Here is a 20,602-nt window from a genome sequence, read left to right on the forward strand (position 1 = left end):
CACAAAGACTCGTAAGAAACATGAAGACCCAACAGCCTAAAGGACTTGCTGAATGATTAACGCTAAAGCCTGTGCACAAATGAAATAAAGTGAAACTAATAGGTTAAAAGCCATAGGGCACTGCAAAATGCTTATATATTTTCGAGACGGGAGCACATGTTTACTATAGCTAGTACAAAGAATTTGGTTGGGTTAGACCAAAATAGCTCAACGCCATCGAGCCAGTTACATAGCAGAAGGCTTGAATTCACCTTGAAATATCTAAATGCTAACCATACCACAGCTTTTCAAGTAGAATGCCGGAGTACCAATACTCCTTACCATTGCTCAAACATTGCTACATTGAAGGTTTATGGAATGGTAAAAAAAGACCTTGGCCTGAGAGTTGCACATGCAAGCTGTGAAAATGGACAAGCCCCGCATGTTTGACTAAGAACAACTTTATTTAACATCTCCATACATTCAGTATGAGCAAGAAAGGTAAAAATAAGTACTTAGAACCACAAAACGTCTCCACAGTTTGGAAGACAGGCGAGAACAGTGCAAAGTATGTTGTCCGTGGAGCCGGTTTCTGCTTCCAAAGGCAGTCTTAAGCACAAGGCGTGGAGTGGTCCAATAACACACAACACAATGAGATCAAATGAAGAGTGATGCTTCAAGGTTGCAATGAAAGATGCGACAGGTTAGAAAAAAGGTCGGAATTTGATGACAAAATCTCTATTGCAGTGATGACATAATTTACCACATCAATTCACAAAGGCAATTACCATAACCAGATAATACTTGAGAAGGCACGAGAGGCCCTGTGCCCAGATGACTGAAGCGTGGCAGCCGAATGCCTCCATGACTACAGAAATAGTCCCGCTCACGTACATGGCGATGTTCTTGGACAGTGGGGCCACTGACCATTCAGATTAATAATAACTGTTGGGGTTTAATGCCCCAAAACCCCGATATGATTACGAGAGCGCCATACGGGAGGGCTCTGGAAATTTCGACCACCTGGGGTTCTCTAACGTGCACCTAAACCTAAGTACACGGGCCTCAAGCATTTCTAGCTCCATCGAAAATGCGGCTGCTGCGGCTGAGATTTAATCACGCGACCTTTGCGTCAGCAGTCGAGCACCATAACCACTAGACCCATGGTGCAGGTCGGATTATGATGTCATTCTAGAGTGCACACTAATCAGCGCAGGCTTGCGTGCTTCCAGCCTTCGGAGTGGAAACGCTGCTGCCTTCTAAAGTTGTATCTGACTGCATACAATGTTTTGAAATGGGACGGTTGCCCTTCTCGAGGAGCAAATTATTTGCCTTTTCTTTCTTTTGCAAACCACAATATGCAACACATCGAAAAAAGAAAGAAGGAATGAACAATATTTTCATCCCTCGGACAAAATCATGCGAAAAAAGAAAAGTGCCCCAACAGAGGCGGGCATGCTTGGCACAAGATTTCAAGAAAGAAAGCTGAGAGGGAGGGAAGCTTGTTTCCTAAAACTTAAAATTACAGTTTTGTTTTTAATCAAGCTACGCTTTTTCCAAGTTTTGCTGGCACTCCCAAGTATCAGTGGCACAGTTGAGGGGGAAAAAAGCCTTGGTTAGTTTAAATGACGACTTTTAGCCACAGCAGATGCACGAAGATGTGTATCGATGTTATACAGCAAACCTTAATTTAATGACAACCAATTTTTTATGAGATTCTCATAGTTGACTGCATTCTGTCAAAAATAGTTTATTAAAAATCTTTCTGGCCAGCTTTTAATAAAGCACTGTGTTATCTCACAAAACTAACTGTCCAGAAATTATTTAAAACTTTTCTTCACAGCAGCCATGACAAAATTAAACGAGGAAAAAGAACTTGGCCACAGTACATGTACCGCAGCGAGTGGAATTCATTACGGCTCATGGCACAAAAGATAACTGCTCTGTAGTCTCTGCATGAACAAAGTTGCGATAAGTTCTAGCTAAACTGAAAGTTAACTTCCAACCCTCCAAGCAAATCAAAATTTTATGCCACCTCAAGTGCTTCTAAAACAACAGTAAAGATGTACAGCCTTCAATTTTTTAACATCAATGAACAAGCATTGACTGCCGAGTCGATAAGTGCCATCTCACAATGAACAGGACAGTGAAAGTGTCAAGTGTGAAATGGCAACTTGGTTGCAGCATTCATAAGAAAAGAAAGAACAAAGCGATATCATTCTCAAAGAAACCGGGGTTGGGTCCATTTCTTGGAACAGCCAAGTATCAAACAATTGCTATGACCTGTTCAGTGTGCTCCCAAGTGCATCCTCACAAATTTTCACTGCGATGCTGCATAACAGCACATACTGGCTCTGCAGTCAACGCTTGTGCGTTAACACCACACGTTCATATCACACATACTACATAACATCCATGTTTGCCTTAGCAGTTGAAGTACAGCGGTAACTGAATCTAGAAGCACCACTCTTTGCGTGCTCTTCAGATTATTATTTAGAGTAACAGCTCCTCAGAACTACAATACCACAAATTTACGAGTAAAATTGCCCTTTACCGTGAAAGAAGAATTGCCGAGGCTACATTTTCTTGGTCTTGTGACACAAATCACTGGCAATATCACATTTAAAGAAAAAGGGGGGAGAACGTCTGGGTGGAAAGGAAACCTGACTGAACACATTTTGTTGACTTTGCATTATATAAACAAACAAACACGACAAAATCATTTAGCATCGTGAACATGTAGACATAGCAGGTCTACTAACAGCAAGCACTGGCTACACAAACCAATGCTGACAACCTGGTCATCATCAGGCAACAGCTATAATTAAATGTGTCGATCATTACATAAGAACGTAACGGTTGCAGTGAATATAAGAGTGTTCTATTTAAATTGCCTGTGCTAAGGGCTTAAGCTATTAAAGTAAATACAGTACTAATGATTCCATTTGATTAGTATACTATAAAAGGGTCATTCTTGATGGTAATTCACTATGGGCCTTTGATGACAGTCGAGGGCTTAAACAAAATGCCTACACTTCAAAATGTACTGGAGAGAGATGAAAGCATTGAATTAGGCCTATGGAAAAAACAAAAACAAGTATAACAGCTATGCTAACAAACAACTTTTTAGATTTGAGCGAAACTTGAAGAACAGACAAGAAAAATGACTCTTTTGCACTGAAGCTACAAAGCAAATACTGAATAATGCTGACATAACAAAAATATAAAATCTCGGGGTAAGAAATAAAGGAAAGAAAAGTAGAAACACGGAACACCTACTATATACTCTGGCATTATTATTGGAGTTTACAAATTGAATTCTATAAAAATATAACAGAGAGTTTTATAATAAAACAGTGTATAATATTTCCTACTATGCACTTCTGACAAGCACTTAATGCCCTGTTCTTGCGGTAGCTTTGCACAGCGACCGACCTTGTGCCCTAGCACTTGTTTCAAGAGTGAGCTACATAGCTCTAACGCCCTGCATTGCGACGAAAGTTTCTTTATAAGCAGAAACATGGGCACCTCACAAAAGCTGCTAACTTCTGAGCAGGTGAGGCTATAGTGACTTGGGTACCACAGCAGACAGGGCTACGCAAGCCAGACAAGAAACAATACGATGTACAAACTTTGATCCCCGAGTGTACCCATCCATTTATGGAATGTTACTAATTCTCATCAATGGATTTGAAACAACTTTTTGAAGCTTGCATTGTACAGCGTGATGTAAAAGATTAAGTTCATACGCCTGAATACTGCTGGTCAATGACTTTGAGAAGGAACCTATGAAAGTGAGCATATTACCGTATTTATTCGAATATAGGTCGACCTTTTTTTCCCAAAAATGTTGCCCATAATCAGCTATCGACCTATATTCGTGACCAAAGAATCTCGACCTATATTCGCGATCAAAGCGACCAAAAGCACCGCACCTATGCCGTGCAACTGCCGCGCCTGCTGTTCTTCAAGCAGTTCCTGCTACATACGCACATTATATACCATAAAATCTGGTATAAAAACCGTACCCGTTCGCCTTTTCCGACTAAGTAACGAAGAAAAAAAAAAGTTATTTGTGCAATAGCTGCACACCGCCTTTTCAAAGCCCCCGCGAAATGCAGGCCGCTCCGCCATGTTTGCGCTGGAACCCGTGATTTCCCTAGGTAGGCCGTGAAGTCCCTAGCCCCCTAGCCGTGCTGCCTGCCGACGCGCAGCCGCACTGGCACTGGCCTAACCTCACTCTTTGTTTGTTGTTTGATCTGACGTGACGGTTCGCATTTGCAAATGCGCGGTTGCGACGGTGTCACGTCGGTAGCGCTACACAGCTGACTTCAAGCGTCAAGTGATACTTTTTGCCGAGAATTCCAGCAATTGTGCCGCTCAGCGTGAGTTCGACGTAAAAGTTGATTAGGGGTTGGCGGAAGCAGCGGGACCGACTGTTCGCGTGCAATGGATGGCGTCGTGCTTTTCGCGGCCCAGCAACTGGCAGGCATGACGCTCTTGAAAAAGAACTGAGGCTCCGGGCGTCAAGGAGGCCCTGCAGAAGGCCAACAGACCTGGTCGTCATACCGCTAGGTATGACGTCCCGGCTACATTAAGGACCGGGTGGCGAAGAGTTACAAAGAGTGGCTTGAAGGAGGATGCTGCAATGACACCGACGGGACGCCGCGAGAAGGGCTTCCCTCAATGAAGTTGCGACGTGGGTGAAGGACGCGCGGAAAGACTTGCCAGCGGAAATTATCGTGACTGGCTTTAAAAAGTGCTGCATTTCCAACGCAATCGATGGCAGCGAAGTCGACGTCATTTGGGATGCCGAGGATGCCTGCGAAGAATCCGACAACCTTCCTTGCACATCTGACGAACATGACACTCCCGGCAGCGACTAGGGCGCTAAGTTAATTGTAAATAAAGGTGTGCTATGTTTCAATTTTCCTGTTTCTAAAAAAAAAAAACATGGGTCGACCTATTTTCGAATATTTTTTTTTTATTTCTCGTAGAGTGCTATAAGTAGGGGTCGACCTATATTCGTGCCCGACCTATTTTCGAATAAATACGGTAGTCAGTGTGTTGCTTCCAGTGAGCTCTAATTCCTGCTACTAGAACGAGCTAGCTGCAACGCGCACTAACAAGACAATCTTGCCTTGCAAACTTGCTGATAGCCACCAATGTGGCCCTACTGAGAGAGCTAGGTTTGAAAGATCTCTGGACTCAACTGCTGGCTTATCCACAACGAATATCACCGAATAGCCTTGATAACTCGAGGTGACATCTCTCAATGCGTGCTGTTTGACACTGCGTTTGGATGGAACAGTTGAAAATATTTCCAATGAACCCTAACAACATGTTTGGGGCCAATCTCAACTGAAAACCGTAGGTTTTCCTACCAATAAAACGGTGGTTCCACCTGTCAAGTTAACGGCAGCATTACGTTTCATTGAAACAGTGACAGATGGCACCACTGTTTCTTTTACTAGCACCACATTTTCAGTCCTGTATTGCTGGAGAGACTATGTGTGGTTGCTGGATGTTCCACGAGCTGGTTCAGCTGAAACATCCACTTAATACTGGCTTCAATATTTATGCCGCATTTATACTATAAGCTGTTTCCAAAAGCGCAAAGGTCTAACTACTGAACTGAAGCGGAAAAACACAGTTCAGCACGCAAGCCTGGGCAACGTGAACAACGTTTCACGGCTCATGTACTAGGCATGCACATGGAGAGAGCAAAGACACTGAAAATAAAACTAAAGACATTTTGCCACAATGTTGACACATGTACCATGTCTAAAACAACAGCCACAGTAAAATACTATACAGTGGTTGTATTTATACATGAACCCAAGAAAATAACAAGGGAGTACCGCAATAAAGGTGTCACTGACACCATTCTTGTTGCTTGGTGGTTAACGTTGGGTGAAAACAGCATGTAAAATGAAGAGGCCTACATGATCTCTCTCCTCATAGTCTTGTTTTGTGTACAGTTATTCTGTCACTGGTGCATAGCAGTGCCTTAAATTCTGAAGAGTTCGCAGCGCACTCACTTAGAAAGACGTCGAAACACCTTCGATCAGATGACGCAGCTGCACATGAAGTCAGTCAGTTTCTAAATTACAACATACAATGGCATAACTGTAAATGGCATTACAAAGACTTCGTTGCCAGGGGCAAATTATCGCATGTCAGGTCCTTTGATACGCCTAAAGTGGCACAAAGAAACAAGATTACGCAGCACAACAGGTCACAATTGAACAAGCAGGACAACCAGACCCTCTGTTTCAGCGCATGTGCTGCTGCCATCTTGAGCACTGCAAGCTTGAAAATTAGCAATTCATGATCGACATACGCTGCGGTACCAGTTCACGCACCCTAGCGGCACTAAGCATGACTACATAACTTTCCAAACAGTTTGCATATGAGCAGAAAATATTGTTTGTTGATGGCATAATCAATCACACTGCATTTGTAACAATGACATGAGCTGACATTTATTCCTAACTTCCATAAAACATGCCTGGGAGGTGACATTCATATTTTACATTACAATATCTATTTATAGCAACCATAGAATCCAAATTACCGAAGAAGTGCTAAGCTGAAAACTTTCTGTACTGCTTGGGGATTTTGATGGCGAGTGGTGCAAACACGACGAAAAATGTCCAAAATAGCAAAAGAGGTAATGCGAGTTTTTCAATATTTTGACCACACAATGTAACCTTCACCAGGGTGCTGAACAAGCCTGCCTTTTTTAGGCAAGGAATTGTTTGGCACTAGAGTATGGTTGTAAAATTTAAGACCTGTTTATAAAGACCACCGATGTTAGCAACTGCACAAATCTAAAAAAATAAAAGGATATAAGCAATGGGAAAGACATGCTACCACATCAATTTCACTCCTTGTCTTTCAAACTAACAATGATTAACATCACAGCAGGCTATGACAATGTACAAAACATGTTTCTCGTAAACTTGCCCTGCACTGATTGAACCAGGAACAATGTTATGTTGGCACTCAGTTGCAAAAAAACATCATTTCCAAGCCAGTGCAAGTGTTCCCTTAATGCCCACGCAAACACACTAAGACATCAACTTTCCTTTTGTGCACCAGAATATTTTGTGAATATTGATTAAAAAGGAGAGGTAATTTGTGCAGATCCTACTTCTACTGATCCCCATTTGACTCTTGTGTGAAAAGTGATGAATTGGTCTATTAATCATATAATCAATCTCTAACAAATAGGAAAAAAAAAAAAACAGGGTGATGATACAGTGGCCAAGAATCCACCTTGTACAACGCTACAATTGATGACCTGTGCCCCACACTTAGCTCAGGCTAGAAGCGCTGGATTGAGAAGGCGAGTCTGACAAGAAGGGAAAAGCAGTTCTTTACGCAACGTAAAACAAGATGTGTAAATAATACTAATATATGAACAAATCTCAACACAAAACAAGGATGATAAAACAAGCAACACTGAGCAACATGATTATTTAACAGCTCGTAACAAAGCAATGCAACCACATAATACACTTAAACTCCTGTCTACCTGTTGAAGACCTCCTGTCTGCATATAGTGCATGCTTTTCCGAGCTGCACATCGGTCCCTCATTTCTGAAGCTTCGATAACTGCCTTATGAATGCTAGTGCATTGACAGAGGCCTGAAGCCAGCTGCGTAATACTGTGGTGACCAGTAACACAGACGCAACCGCCCTCTAATGCACCACTTCTCTAAGAACAATAAGAATACAACACCATAACTGAGGGTGTCGGAAGGTTTAGGAGACGTGGCAGCTGTCGACGAGTTCACCCAAGGTGCTAGAAATCACACATACTAGAAAGCAGGAGGCCGTTTATAATGCACCTCTGCTTGCAGCTGCCTGACAACACGTAGTGAACCTGGGCTCAAATCTCTAACAACAAACGAACGCTTCAAACAGGAAAACCGTTTGAAGAGGAAAGAACGTAAAAATATCTGACATTCAAACGTGAAACATTTCCGAATGAACCCACATTTTACGCGGGTCTAATTGTTGTCTTCAGTTTCCAGCAAGACCAAGTGCACCACATTTCTTAATGGAGCAGTACTACTGACAATCCCTCCGCAATGACAAGGTTTCGGAGGGATTGCCAGTAGGTGAAACAGAGAAGTTTCGTCTATAGGCCGGAAAACTGAAAACTGCAACAAGTGGTATAGCTGCGTTCATTAGTGTTCGCCATCTGCAATTGCCACATCTGTCCTCAGCAAACCTGTTCTCGGCAATAAATCACAAATGCCGGTACTGTAAGTGATCAACAGCCAGCGAATGTACGAAACCCTCGCCTTCTGTGACTCAAAGTAAGACACTTCGAACGGAAGACGTTGAGAACGCTGATGCGTGGAATGAGCTCGCAGCTGGCACAGCCAAGTTGCGTCAAGACTTAGTGTGAGTCCTGAAGGCTCCTCAGAGGACTGTGCCACCCTCGGTCATAGGGTTCACCATGTAGTCGAGGTACTCCTGCACAATTTTGCCCACACTGTGGGGAAGAATACTGGAAAAGATGACAGATGATAACGTTAGAGGCGCTGAGAAAGTGGAACTCATATCTATTAAGTGGTACCTAAAGAAAAGCTGGCCTTAGGTACTGAGTCGAGGCAAAACATTTTCCCGTTGTCAAACATTCAGGCCGACCAGACAGGAGGTACAGTTCTGTACTTCTGCATGCCGCCATGATTAGCCGCTCTGTCAGCTACCGAACTTCTCAACCCAAGCTCACACCATCTAATAGCAGAGACACGAGATGATACCAGTGCTTATGCCCCAAAGCCAGGCACACAAAGTTGCCACACAAGACTGTTGGCAAGATAATAAAGCCTGCCGAACTTTTGCAAGATATATGCAAGTATACATCTGCAACTGTGACTATTCTAGAAGCAGCACTCACAGGGAAAGGTTGATGATGAGGTTGAAACTTGCTGGCAGAATGATCAGCTCCTGGTCTCGGAGCACACGGCCGACCACATCACGTGCTGCCACTTTGGCATCCACTGGCGGAAAGATCCGGGGGAACCTACGCACAAACCAGCAATGGGTTCCATTTCTTGCTATCAATATTTGTTTGGCTGAGTGTAAAGTAACAAAACAACACCTGGACATCGCTCTGGATTGATTCTAAAGCCCCGAGATTCTTTGTAGCATGCCTAAATTTTGGCACACAAGAATTCTCACATTCCACTCCCAATACAGAGGTGCTGCTGATACAGCTGCTAATACTGCTGCTGGGAGTCAACCCCGTGACTTGGTCTTGTGGAGCAGAATGTTATAGCCACTGGCATGTGATACTGATTACACATGATGCAAGTATAGATAAAAAAAAAAGAAATCCACACAGCGGTGAGCATTACTGTAGGCTGCAGCCTTTCCTAGAACACTGGTGCAGGTTGGTATCGGCATGGCTTCTTTAATTTCCTTTGCAGCGTTCGTTAGTGTCCAGAACAACCCCTCATGAGGTGCATGCCACGACCACCAAAATGCAACTTTGTCGTTAAATTTTCACTAAGTCTAAATTTTCCTGATGTGTATATTGGCTTTACATCTTGTCCTGCAGAGGGCCTTTATTCAACTACAACGAAAGATTCAACAAAGCCTTCATAGAAAGTGCTTTCCTTTTACATTTGTTTTGCACTACAGGTACAATGGATTCATTTGCTTCAGGTATAGTATTCGCATCCTGCATGCACGAGCTTTTAGCACAGTGATTAAGACACTCTCCTTTGGAGCGTGGGGACCTGGGTTCAAAACCCAGCAACGCTAAGAAAATTTCTTTTGTTTTATATATATTTATTTTATCATAGCTATGATCGTCTTATACGACAAAGGGAGGGCGGGAGGGACGGACAGTTTTTTATTTTATCAAGTCTGGCATAGAAATGCTTACGCATTTAAAAACAAGCTTGCCTACAGACAAAACAGTGGCTACCTTTGAACAAAACAGATATTACAGGACTGTGCGTGGCAGCATCCCACCAACAATCTTGAGTTTACATTGCAACTTTTAATGCACGATGTTTGTCAGAATGCTCTTTGTTGGAAGATGTTCCTCTGTACATTACAATGTAATTTACGAAGTCTCAAGCAGCCATGCATGCTAGTTCTTAAATTATCGGTGTATATCAGCATAGCGTGCGCGCAACGGGGGCAGAGCGGGGTGCCCCCCCCACCCCCCCAAGTCATCTGAAGGGGGGAACCAAGTCTGCCCCATACTTCTACTGAATCATGCTTATCCCGTCACTCCTTAAAGTGCAAGGCTGTTGGCCATGCAGATTTTTTACGATAATGGCAGCCGAGTACCACTGATGTTGCATTCTAAGAGCCGTTTACTTCCAATTTTTACCGCCGGAAAGCCGGGGACCAAGGGCAGGCCGTTGTGCTAAGCGCGTCATTGCTTCATTTTCATTTTTGCATCTGCTTCGAAGCTTGTGCTTTTTTAACTTGACCAACGGGAGGGGGGGGGGGGGGGGCGCTGTGAGCCCTCTCCCCCCCCCCCTCCCCCTCCAATGGATAACCCTGTGCACGCCTATGGATATCAGAATATCTTGCATGGCTCCATCATTTCAAGCCTGGAGAACTTGTGAGATGTTCTGGCACTGCGAGATTCATTATGGTGATTCTTGGATCAATACTGCAGTGGAGTTTTTCTAACTTTCTTTCTAAGAAACCTTTACTGCACTATTGATTCCGATGCTGAATTGATAAGACATACATTTGTGAAATTTTAGTTGCTTACCATAGATAATCGGCACAATACGTTGGAAAAAATGAAACAAGCTTGACTTGCCCTCAGATATTTATTCAACTATGTGATCAGTGCAGCTGCGGCCATCTGAGAAACATGGTGGCACTTGTCCAAAAAAAACAGTTGTAAAAATGGAGCGTTTGAAGGGCTCGTATATAGTCTTTCGTCCATTTGTCCGCCTTAAAGGATACGACCACAAGTAAACCGAGATGTGTGTGGCAAACAAAACAAAGTGGAATGTGGCCACATAGAATTGGCTCGTGTTCTTTCATCTAGACGGCACGATTCGCATTAGCGCTTCACTCCCTTAAGCTATAATAAAAGGCTAGTTGTGCTATGCAGTGCACCCTGTCTTAGGATTAGTGGAGAGACGCACACTAACGCTTACGTAAGCGTTTTACACCATAATAAAGCTCTGTATAAATAAAAAAATATGAATGATGCATGCTGTGCCCACCATGCGCTCAGGTAGGGCAGCCCCATGTTGGAGAAACCACGGGACAGCACAGCAGGGCAGATGGTCGTCAGGCGAATGGCTCGTCCTGCCTCAGTCTGTGACAGCTCCCGCTCCAGTGACATCATCAAGCCCATCACCGCAAATTTTGATGCGCTGTGAAAGTAGATAGGAAGTAAATGTTGAGTTCCAGTGATTTCCTAATCAAACTGGTAGTAACAACGATGGCATGCAAGCAGGAATTTAAGAAGTTGGATTTAAACAGATGCCTGTGAGGGAATGCACCATTTAAGTGCACTTCGTGTGACACGTTGCTGCCCTCAGACGTTGTTATCTTATGTTGACGCATGTCCTTTTGTAAACACTAGCATATGTTGTCTGCATTACTGGGCCCTATGGAGTGCCTCGAAACAATAGTTACCAGTGCTGTTAACGGCAACAAGTTAAGTTTTCAAGTACTCTGCCACAAGCATTAGTAGTCAAACATTTTCTCTGCCTTATCACAGGATGCAAGACCTTGTTTGATATTTCAGGCATAAAACTGCAGTGATACCCTGCTTCAGTTTCTATGCACACTTTTCTCAACAAGCCATACAATATTGCTTATGCTGTCAAAACTGACTGAGAGTGCCCAGAAACTTTGCAAAAGCAAGCGAAGAGATCGCATAACCTAAGACTACCTCAATAACTCCAGTCAAAGCTCAAAACTGATAACACTCCCGCCTGTCTGTTTATCAATACTGCACTATGTTTTGACAGGAAGCTTTTGAAAATGAGAAGCAATTATCTTGATAAGATAGCCTGGGCCTTTTGCATTACTATATGCACGTAGCACAATGAGAGCAAGAACGAACTCATAACAGCCGGTAGGTTCTGCACCTAAAACTGCTGGAACATTTTCCAGGACTCTCGGCTGGCACACCACTTCTCAATTCATTGAAGTTTACAGAAGTGCATTACAAAGTCAAAAGGTCACAGTTGAAAACAAGTACAGCAAACATGGTGCTACTTCCAAATGGCAATTATGGAAAGCTTAACATAATGCATAATGGAAAAAGAAAAGTGAAGACATGGCATGGAATAAATGTTAACATGAATTGATTAAAGGACGTGTGCAAGGTGTGTGGAAGATAAACCAGAGTTTTTTGTTTGGTAATGATAACCAACGAAGCACTGATGCAGTCTTCTCCTTCCGAACAAATTGCCGCTGCTTCTCTAACCCCTCTTGTGCACTTATCCTAGTCACTGCAAATACACCTTATGGTGCCATTATCAAAAGTCGCCTCTTCGAGTTTACTGCTAAGTGCCCAACTCACCCAAAATTCTCATCCCGTTGTTTCACAGATTTAGGTTAAACATAATCCCAAAACCAAAAGGTGTGCAAGGAATGCTCATTTACCGGGTTTCCTATCTTTATTGATTCAGTGAATGACTGAGTGAATGGATGATTGCTTGTTCAATAATTCTTAACATTCCAATGTAACAAGGAATCTCTATATAAAGGGCAACAATGCGGAAAGCTCCAGATCAATGCCAACCATGTAACGTACATTGTACCTCTAAGTACTATTAATGCACAGTATGAGTGTAACTTGCATCGCACATTTACAACAATGCTAGTGCTACTGGCGGGATTTGGACCCACAATTTCACGTATAACTGAAGTAACAGAATATCCAGTTAAACAGTTCGACAGCCGGTACGACGGCTGGATTCCACTTTTCAAAGTGGAGCGTTTAAAGGGACACTAAAGAGAAACAATGAGTCGATTTAGATCGATAAACTGTGCTCTGACAACTCTAATGTCGCTAATTTCGCCATCATATGTTTATTAATAAAGGAGAAAATCAAGTTGAAAGTTTCATTTTTAAATTTCGCGCCGAAATCTCCCCGTGTGACGTCACAGATTTCAATGTGTATTTATCGTATTTTGGCGCCATTGGCTCAGCAAAATTACCCCAAACTTGGTATGTTAATTGTGTGGCCCCCTCAAAGGACAATGTACTTCATTTTTACCGATTAGGAACTACGTAGTCCCTAGTAGGCACCATCAAAACATGTGACGTCACAGCAAATGGTGCGGAAACGTAAAGGTGGCGTCGCCACCCAAATTTGTTTTTGCGCGTTTTCTCGCTTACTAAGCGTCTTCTAGCAGCAAGCGTGGTGTTTTTGGTATCGTCAAAGAATACTTTACTAATATGAGAAAAACTGTTTTGCACTTTAGTGTCCCTTTAAGAGTGCCAAGTTCCTTCGAGAAGCCAGGCTCATGTGGAAAGCCAGGCCTGGTTCCCGCACTCACCAATATTCGGTGTAGTTTGCCGCTCCCACCAGTCCGGCGAGAGATGAGACTGCTACGATGTGGCCCTGCTTGCGCTCGAGCATCTTGGGGAGGAACTCCTGGATCATCTGAAAATTCGCAAGATTTACAAATAAAACACACTTGCATTGAATAGACGCTTTCAGTAACACAGTTCTAAATCCCAATAAACAACTTCATTGAACACTCCACTGCGACCAAACATACAGATTTACTACAATTACTGGCTACCGTAGAATAAGACCCATGCACGCTGTTGCCACTAGAAGTGCCTATTGTAAGAATGCAACAAATCAACATTACAATTCCAGTCTTGCTCATTCCCAACCACTCGATTTCATACTTCCAAAATTCCAAGAGCAGAAAAATATTTCATATTCAAGTTGATTTTCAGATTTTACTGTTTCTATGGCTAATAATTTGGTCAGTAAACAATTTTGCACAATAGAAAATATTTTAATGCCGGTAGAATAAAATGAAGGACACTCAAAACAAAGCAGTGCTATGAACCACATAAAGCCACACGAAAGCAGCTACATATCTGTTAGGCAATGGCTTTCCTTCTTTCAGACGTTTTGACATTAATGTTAAAGAAGTTCCCTTAGAAAGATAAATCAGGACAATGTCATTGAAGATGTGTCCATGCTATATAATTTATGGTGCCACACAAGGGCTGCCGAAGTAGTACCAAAAAGAGAGAGAGTGTTTTGGTAGGATGTGTTATTGCTCAGCCAATCCACTGTTTTATTACTTTAAACCCATCTGGCATACAGTTTAATAACAAGAAGACTGTTGAATGTCTCTGTGCACATTGCCAATCTGGCCAATCGCCCTGCTCGGAAATGACGAACTTGTCTGAACTTGGTACTCTGAACTTTAAATTACCTTGCGACTTCTTATGTTAATGTTACTGAAGAAAATGTTCACCTTGCATTCTTTGTATGACAGCAGTTAAGATTCACATAGCTTCAAGTGTACACTATTTGATAGTTTTCAGGGCATCCCAAATAGACATAATCTTATAAATTGTTAGAGAAATTTACTGCGCATGGTCAATGCTTCGTTGGGATAGTGTAAGATGTAGCGCCAGGTGTAGCCATAAGTGCTACAATTCAGGTTCTTGAAAATTCTGCCGCAAATTGAGCTCACACACTACATAAATGACCCAATAGGAATAAAAGAACCTGACAACATGCTTTCATTAATGAGTTCGGAAAAGTTCACGTACTGCCTACGATTTTCATGGTGATTGAATAAATGCAGCCCGAGGTTTCCCTCCTATCATCTTAGTATGAAATTAGGTGTACGACGTCAGACTCGTGAGGGTTACTGCAGATGAGGAGAGTGAACTTCGCCTTTATTCCTGGCACCGTGTCAGATGTCCTGCAAGATTTTTGAGTACTACATGGACACACAGTCCCGTTCGCTTTATATGACACGAACGTATGTAACTTACCCAGAAGTGAGACAGGGTGTTGACCTCCATGGTGCGCCGAACCTGGTTTGGGTTCATGTTGAGAATGGGCATCGCCTGGGCTATGCCCGCATTGTTCACCAGAATGTCCACATCTCCGATGAGCCGGCCGATCTTCTGTGCAATGTTCTTCACCTGGTCCTCGTCGGTGACGTCACAGGTGAACGAGAATCCCTTCCCGCCTGATGCCCGGATTGTCTTGGCCAGTTCATTGTTGCGTGCCTGCGCATCAGACATAAAATTGCTTGTACTGGTTCGTGATGAAAAAAAAATATTTACATGGTTAAGTTTCACTGTACAGAGTAGTGTTAACATACTAATACAATGAGCTTCTGTACACACTTTTAACTGTACTCTACTGACAGGCTACTGACAGAGATGTGATGCGCACCAGAAAGTACCAAAAAACCAAGTACGAAATTAGGAAATTCTTAAGGTCGCGGGTAATTGGCTCAGTCAAAATTAGACATTAATAGCAGGCCACTTAATTCAAGCTACAGAAGGCAAGGATACTTATAGTGGTGGGGTGTAATTTTGCTTTCATTTCAATGACATAAGCAAGAAAGAAGTGTGATGACTACGGTGTGCTGTAAGTGGATTAGTGACTCCGAAAGGTGCTTATGTCAATCTAATCTTAGTTTATAATTGTTAATCATACACATATAATTGATATTCAATGATGCAAATTTGCACCAAACCTTTAAAATGGGATTGAAGTATGAACCAACACAAAATATAGAAGGTTTCAAACCAAGCGCATTTGAAAATAACTTGCAGCTGTGTTTGGTTCATTGCCTTGAGCATGCCGATGGTGGCATTATTTCTTCAACTTTCCTGCAATATTGTTAAAGAGGTATGGGAAACTGTACAAGAATGCCCTCAGATTTGATACATTCATATGAAAAGGAATTGATATCTGGTTTATGATAAGTCTCAAACACAAAGGGACAAAATTACCTAGTCTGTAAACTTGATCACTATGTTATTTCATTTTGCTTTGTTCATATAGCAAAGTGGCGAGGGAATCGTTAAGAAGACCGGGGCCAGAAAATAAAGGATCACACTGAAAACATCTAAATGACAGCGACATCTAAATGACAAGAATCTAAATGACATGTCGCAAACAGTAAACGTGAAGCAGAGCCACAGAACAAAAAAAAGACAATGACACGGTCAAGTAATAGAAGCTAAAGCTAACGCCAACGAATGATCCCATTTGGATGAAGCGCATGTATTGGAATCCATTGCAGAATTTTTCCATATTGGAAGTAGCATCGGACATCAAAGGTGAATGCTGGAATAATGATTATAGAGTATGTCAGACTAAGCAACAGCAAGCGGCAGAGAGGCATAGAGTCTAGCAGCATAGATAAAAATCAAAAAGAAAGCTTATTAAGGGCTAGAGCGATGATGCTATGAACAAATTGTAAACCAAGAAAAAGCTGGAAGAGATAACGATGCAAAAGATGCCCCAGTGTACCACACCTGCACTAGAATTTTGTTTCACATCGTCAAACTCTTTGTTGTGTGCTTGATTTCCAGAAGATTTTTCTCACAGCTGTCCATCGTCACAGGTAATGCAATGGTCACCTGTTATATCATGATAATAGTGTGTATCAGCAGTCAGGCACCGCTTTGTTGGGTGTTGCTTCTGAGAACAATCTAATATTTCAGAAAGTTTGGCGGGCAAGGATGCATGTGCAAGAATAAACCTGTGCAATTGCCAACTACGGCAATAAACCTGGCAATTGCCAACTCCGGGAAACGGACACCTCACACAAGAAAAGCATCTGTAGTCCCTGAGCATTTGGAGTACAAGCACACCAAGAAGAGCAAACTAGCCATTGGCTCCCATGTGATATGAAGCTAACGTGTAACATGCAAGATGTGAATTTTACATGAATTTTTCTCCAATATATGTAAAACCCGCTATGATCTATATAGAGTTTTTAAAAACTTTTGAAACTTTTGTTACATATAAGATGATGAAACCAACAGTATGTTGTTCACAGTTGTCTCGAGCTACAGGCAGATTTCTGAAGTGCAATCAATGAGCTAATTAACTAGATTTAATTATGCAAACATTTTAGTGCTCACTGTGAGGCATAATGTTGTACCTGAGAAGTTACTGTTGCACATGCAAGGAGATACAGAATAAAATTGTTTCCTCAGTGGTTTTTCTATGTGTTTCTATTTTATAGGCACTGAAAAGGGCGCACAAAGAATAGAGAATTACAGAACCGTGCTCTCAAACACATGAGTGGCAGCGCTCTCAAACATGTCTTGAAACACAGGAGTGTCACATGCAGATTACAAAGGAACGTAAAAGATTAACCACAGCTTCCAGAGTGCACTTCACTTTGAATACTGAAATCAACCACGGTCCCAAAGAATAAGAGACAGGCTAACAATGAACACGAGCGCAAACACACTTGTCAGCATTCTTTGTTTTACAACTGGCGAGCGGGCTTTGTCACTTCGGCACACAATTGATAACACTATCATCCAGAAGTGTCAGAGCATACTTATCTCATTTTTGTACTTTGTGAGGTTTCTTCCGAGCTTAAAAAAAGAAACACGTAGAAGATAACGTCGAGAAAACAACTTCAATTTCTGAGAACACTCCACAGCTTTTAAAATAGAACCTATGCCCTAAAACAAACATTACAAAATTAGCATAATTAAATCTCAACTAATGCACAAACTTTGAAAGTGAGCAAGTTAAAACAACTGCAAACAATGTGCTGCTAATCTGATTTGTCAATTATATTTTTAAAGCTTAGTTCGATTTGCATGAAACACTAGCCTGTATATGATGGTTACATATGCAGGCAGCCAGTGTATACCTGTTTGCATCAAATTATTCCAGTGCAAATAGCAGGCATTTGCTGTAGCCTAATCTAACATGGCAGCATTTATTGAGCGTCTTAAGAAAAGTTGTGCACTTTTATCTATGTGAAGACGTGAAAAATTGTGCAACTCCTCTAAAGTTATAACAGAAATTGAAGCTCTCTCCAGAAGGACCACAAATTACTGACGTAGCAGGTGCTATGCCACTATTTGTAACAGTGCAAATATTCAGTTGCGAATATCGAACAGAGTACAGTCATATTCAATTCAGTCTTTGAATTGCACAAATACTAGGATTCGGTCTTAAAATCAAATAAACACTGCTTGTAAATATGAATATTTTTCAAATATTAGTTTACAAGTATTTCACAATCTCATTTGTGTAGAAGTAAACACAATGTTAGCGCAAAATTACAGTACAGAACAGGCATAGAACATCGGCATTTACATGGTTCTGCAGACTATGTCGTTCTGGCAGCTAGAGTTTACCTTAGAATAACAGAGAGCTGAGCTAATTGGTAAGTATTCATTCTAAAAAGACAGGGCGTGCGGACACGGGCACAAGAAAGAAGTCAGGACACCACAAACGCCGACTAACAACTGGAGAGATGCACAACGGCGGAAAAGAAAGAAGGCATGAAAACTTATCTGCGCATGCCCATGCAATAGGCGAACCTATCAATCCAGCACGCATGGTTTACCGTCTATATACAACAATCTTTTGCGCTCCGTGAAGAGTTATGTGCACGCAAAGAATCTGCTTTATTTGTTCTTCATGCTCCGAGAATCGACGCTTGTAATGCTGGAATTGTGAATCCTAGGATATGAACATTGTTTTTAAATTATTGTAATTATTAATTATTAAACGAGCAATGGCTCCCCGTTGAACCATGAGCGTAAACTTAAGTCGTAAATTACGACACATCCGACAGTGTGAGGCCCATACCAAATGCTTTGTATCTTGCCTGGCGCAGTGTGCTTGCAATGCTTGATTCGTGGTGCAATGGGGCAACTAGTGCAGTCCTCACGTAACGACAAAAGCGACTTTTCTCAGGGTGCGCAATAACTTCACAATTGGACATGCAGTCACTTATAAGTGAAAGTCAAGATATTTTATGCCTCTCACATACACACACAAAATAAAATAAACATAAATCTGAGAATGAAAGTGAAAGAGAATGCACACCTAGCTGCTAGCTGCCAAGTATACAAAGACGTCGTGAACTTCTAAAACTTGCCAAGTGTAAGTACCGATCGTCATGACGTAAAAGTTGTAGGCGCGCAACAAAACGAAAAAAAATAGGAGAACGAAACGCCGCAAAAAACCGTCTCATCGAACGAGATGGCTTGTGGATTTCTTCCTTGTCCACTCAAGGACACGCGCCCGTGACCAGGAAAGAATGAAGAATCGGAAAAAGCGTGGCCGAAAACGACAAGAGGTGCAATCGACTGCGCAACACCGGGGGAGAGGGAAAGTGAGAAAGTTGGCATTACACCGTACGCGCCAAAAAAAAAAAAAAAAAAAAGTGGCGAATACGGCGCGCGACGGGGAAGTCCATACCTTAGCGGTCTTCACGCGGGAGGGAGCACCACAAATGTCGTTCCCAAAGAAAGTATCAGATCATTGCAAGGAAAGAGCTATCTGGCTAAGTACCAGTCTTCAGATAAAGGTTAGCGTTAGCCAGTCGCATGCTGATTAGCGCCCATCTTTCAAAAAGCAAAGCAAGCAGGCGCGACAACAGCACAAAAAAAAAAGAAAAAAAAAGAAACAGACGTACTTACGCTGCACCCCCGCTTGTTCATGTAGGTGTGCGCGATAAGCTTATTCATAGGAATAAAGAGTAATGTTTTCAACAGGGCGATGCAGAAGCACGATAACCGCGCAGTCACCGACAACACATGCAGTGTTGTCAGCACGGCAAACACAGCTTTTGGAAAGTTGAGGAGATGATACAGTAGGTACTGTCTGAAAAGTATTGTTCGCGCTACGCGTGCACTGTAGTAGTACTAGTAGTACCACTGGTATACGCGTTGGCCGTAATTCACAAGAATCCTTAGCTGCGCGCTCCAACAAACTCACCTGATCGATGTCGAGGAGCACAACCTTGGCTCCCAGGTTGGCGAACATGCATGCTATCTCACGTCCCAGACCTCGAGCGGCTCCCGTCACCACGACTACACTGTTCGAGACGTCTTTCCTCGACTTGGGCACGAGGGCTCGGTAGAGCGATTCCGCCGATGCCAGCGCGAGCCGGACAAACAACCGTCCCAGCTCGACGCAAAAGAGGAGCCAGTTGAAGAGGCACAGTATCATGCCGCTGGTTGCGTTGTTGCTGTCGATGCCGCAGTCGCCACTCCCGTCGAAGTCGTGGTTCGGTCGTCCGTTGCGCGTGTTTATCATGAAGAAGCTGGCGCTCCCGATGTCGCGCGCCGGCGATTGAGGTTTCGGCGATGTCGCACCGTCAACGGACCTTCGGATGCTCCCGGCAGCTCACGCCTCCTTTCGATGTCGGCGCCGATGTTGTTCGCACCGGCCAAAGATAGAGCGAACACGTTCAGCCAGTTCGGAAAACGCGCGCCGTCGGGACGGAAAGAAATACTACTCCGTTGCGGATTGTTGCCGGTCGCACAATCCGCAGAGGAGAAAACTCGGGAAAACAAGAGAAGGTTGTTATGCGATCGAAGCTATCGAAGCCTTGAGGAGGTCTCCTCTCCACCCGCGCTCGCAGAAACGGAGATGGCGGGAAAGGAGGAGAGTTT

At 42.8% G+C, this 20,602-nt stretch overlaps 2 protein-coding genes across 2 annotated transcripts in view; one reads left to right on the top strand and one right to left on the bottom strand.

Moving 5' to 3' along the window:
• LOC119383109 (pyrroline-5-carboxylate reductase 3) overlaps positions 1–20,602 on the top strand; it is a 600,945-nt gene that overhangs the window by 178,632 nt on the left and 401,711 nt on the right. The window lies entirely within an intron of this gene.
• LOC119383112 (short-chain dehydrogenase/reductase family 16C member 6) lies at positions 425–20,595 on the bottom strand. Its single transcript, XM_037651113.2, has 6 exons — positions 19,923–20,595; positions 14,975–15,214; positions 13,501–13,607; positions 11,205–11,357; positions 8,897–9,022; positions 425–8,503 (listed from the first exon to the last, which is right to left on the bottom strand). The coding sequence occupies exons 1-6, from the start codon at positions 20,241–20,243 to the stop codon at positions 8,416–8,418; spliced, it is 1,035 nt and encodes a 344-aa protein (XP_037507041.1). The 5' UTR covers positions 20,244–20,595; the 3' UTR covers positions 425–8,415.

This window comes from Rhipicephalus sanguineus, chromosome 2, assembly GCF_013339695.2.
Source record: "Rhipicephalus sanguineus isolate Rsan-2018 chromosome 2, BIME_Rsan_1.4, whole genome shotgun sequence".
In the NCBI taxonomy this organism is placed as follows: domain Eukaryota; kingdom Metazoa; phylum Arthropoda; class Arachnida; order Ixodida; family Ixodidae; genus Rhipicephalus; species Rhipicephalus sanguineus.

Coding starts and splice junctions, on each gene's coding strand:
- LOC119383112 (XM_037651113.2), bottom strand. CDS start 20,243: ATGATAAACACGCGCAACGGACGACCGAACCACGACTTCGACGGGAGT. Junction 13,608..14,974: donor ACACCCTGTCTCACTTCTGG/GTAAGTTACATA, acceptor GCGAATTTTCAG/ATGATCCAGGAGTTCCTCCC. Junction 8,504..8,896: donor CTCATCATCAACCTTTCCCT/GTGAGTGCTGCT, acceptor CATCTTTTCCAG/TATTCTTCCCCACAGTGTGG.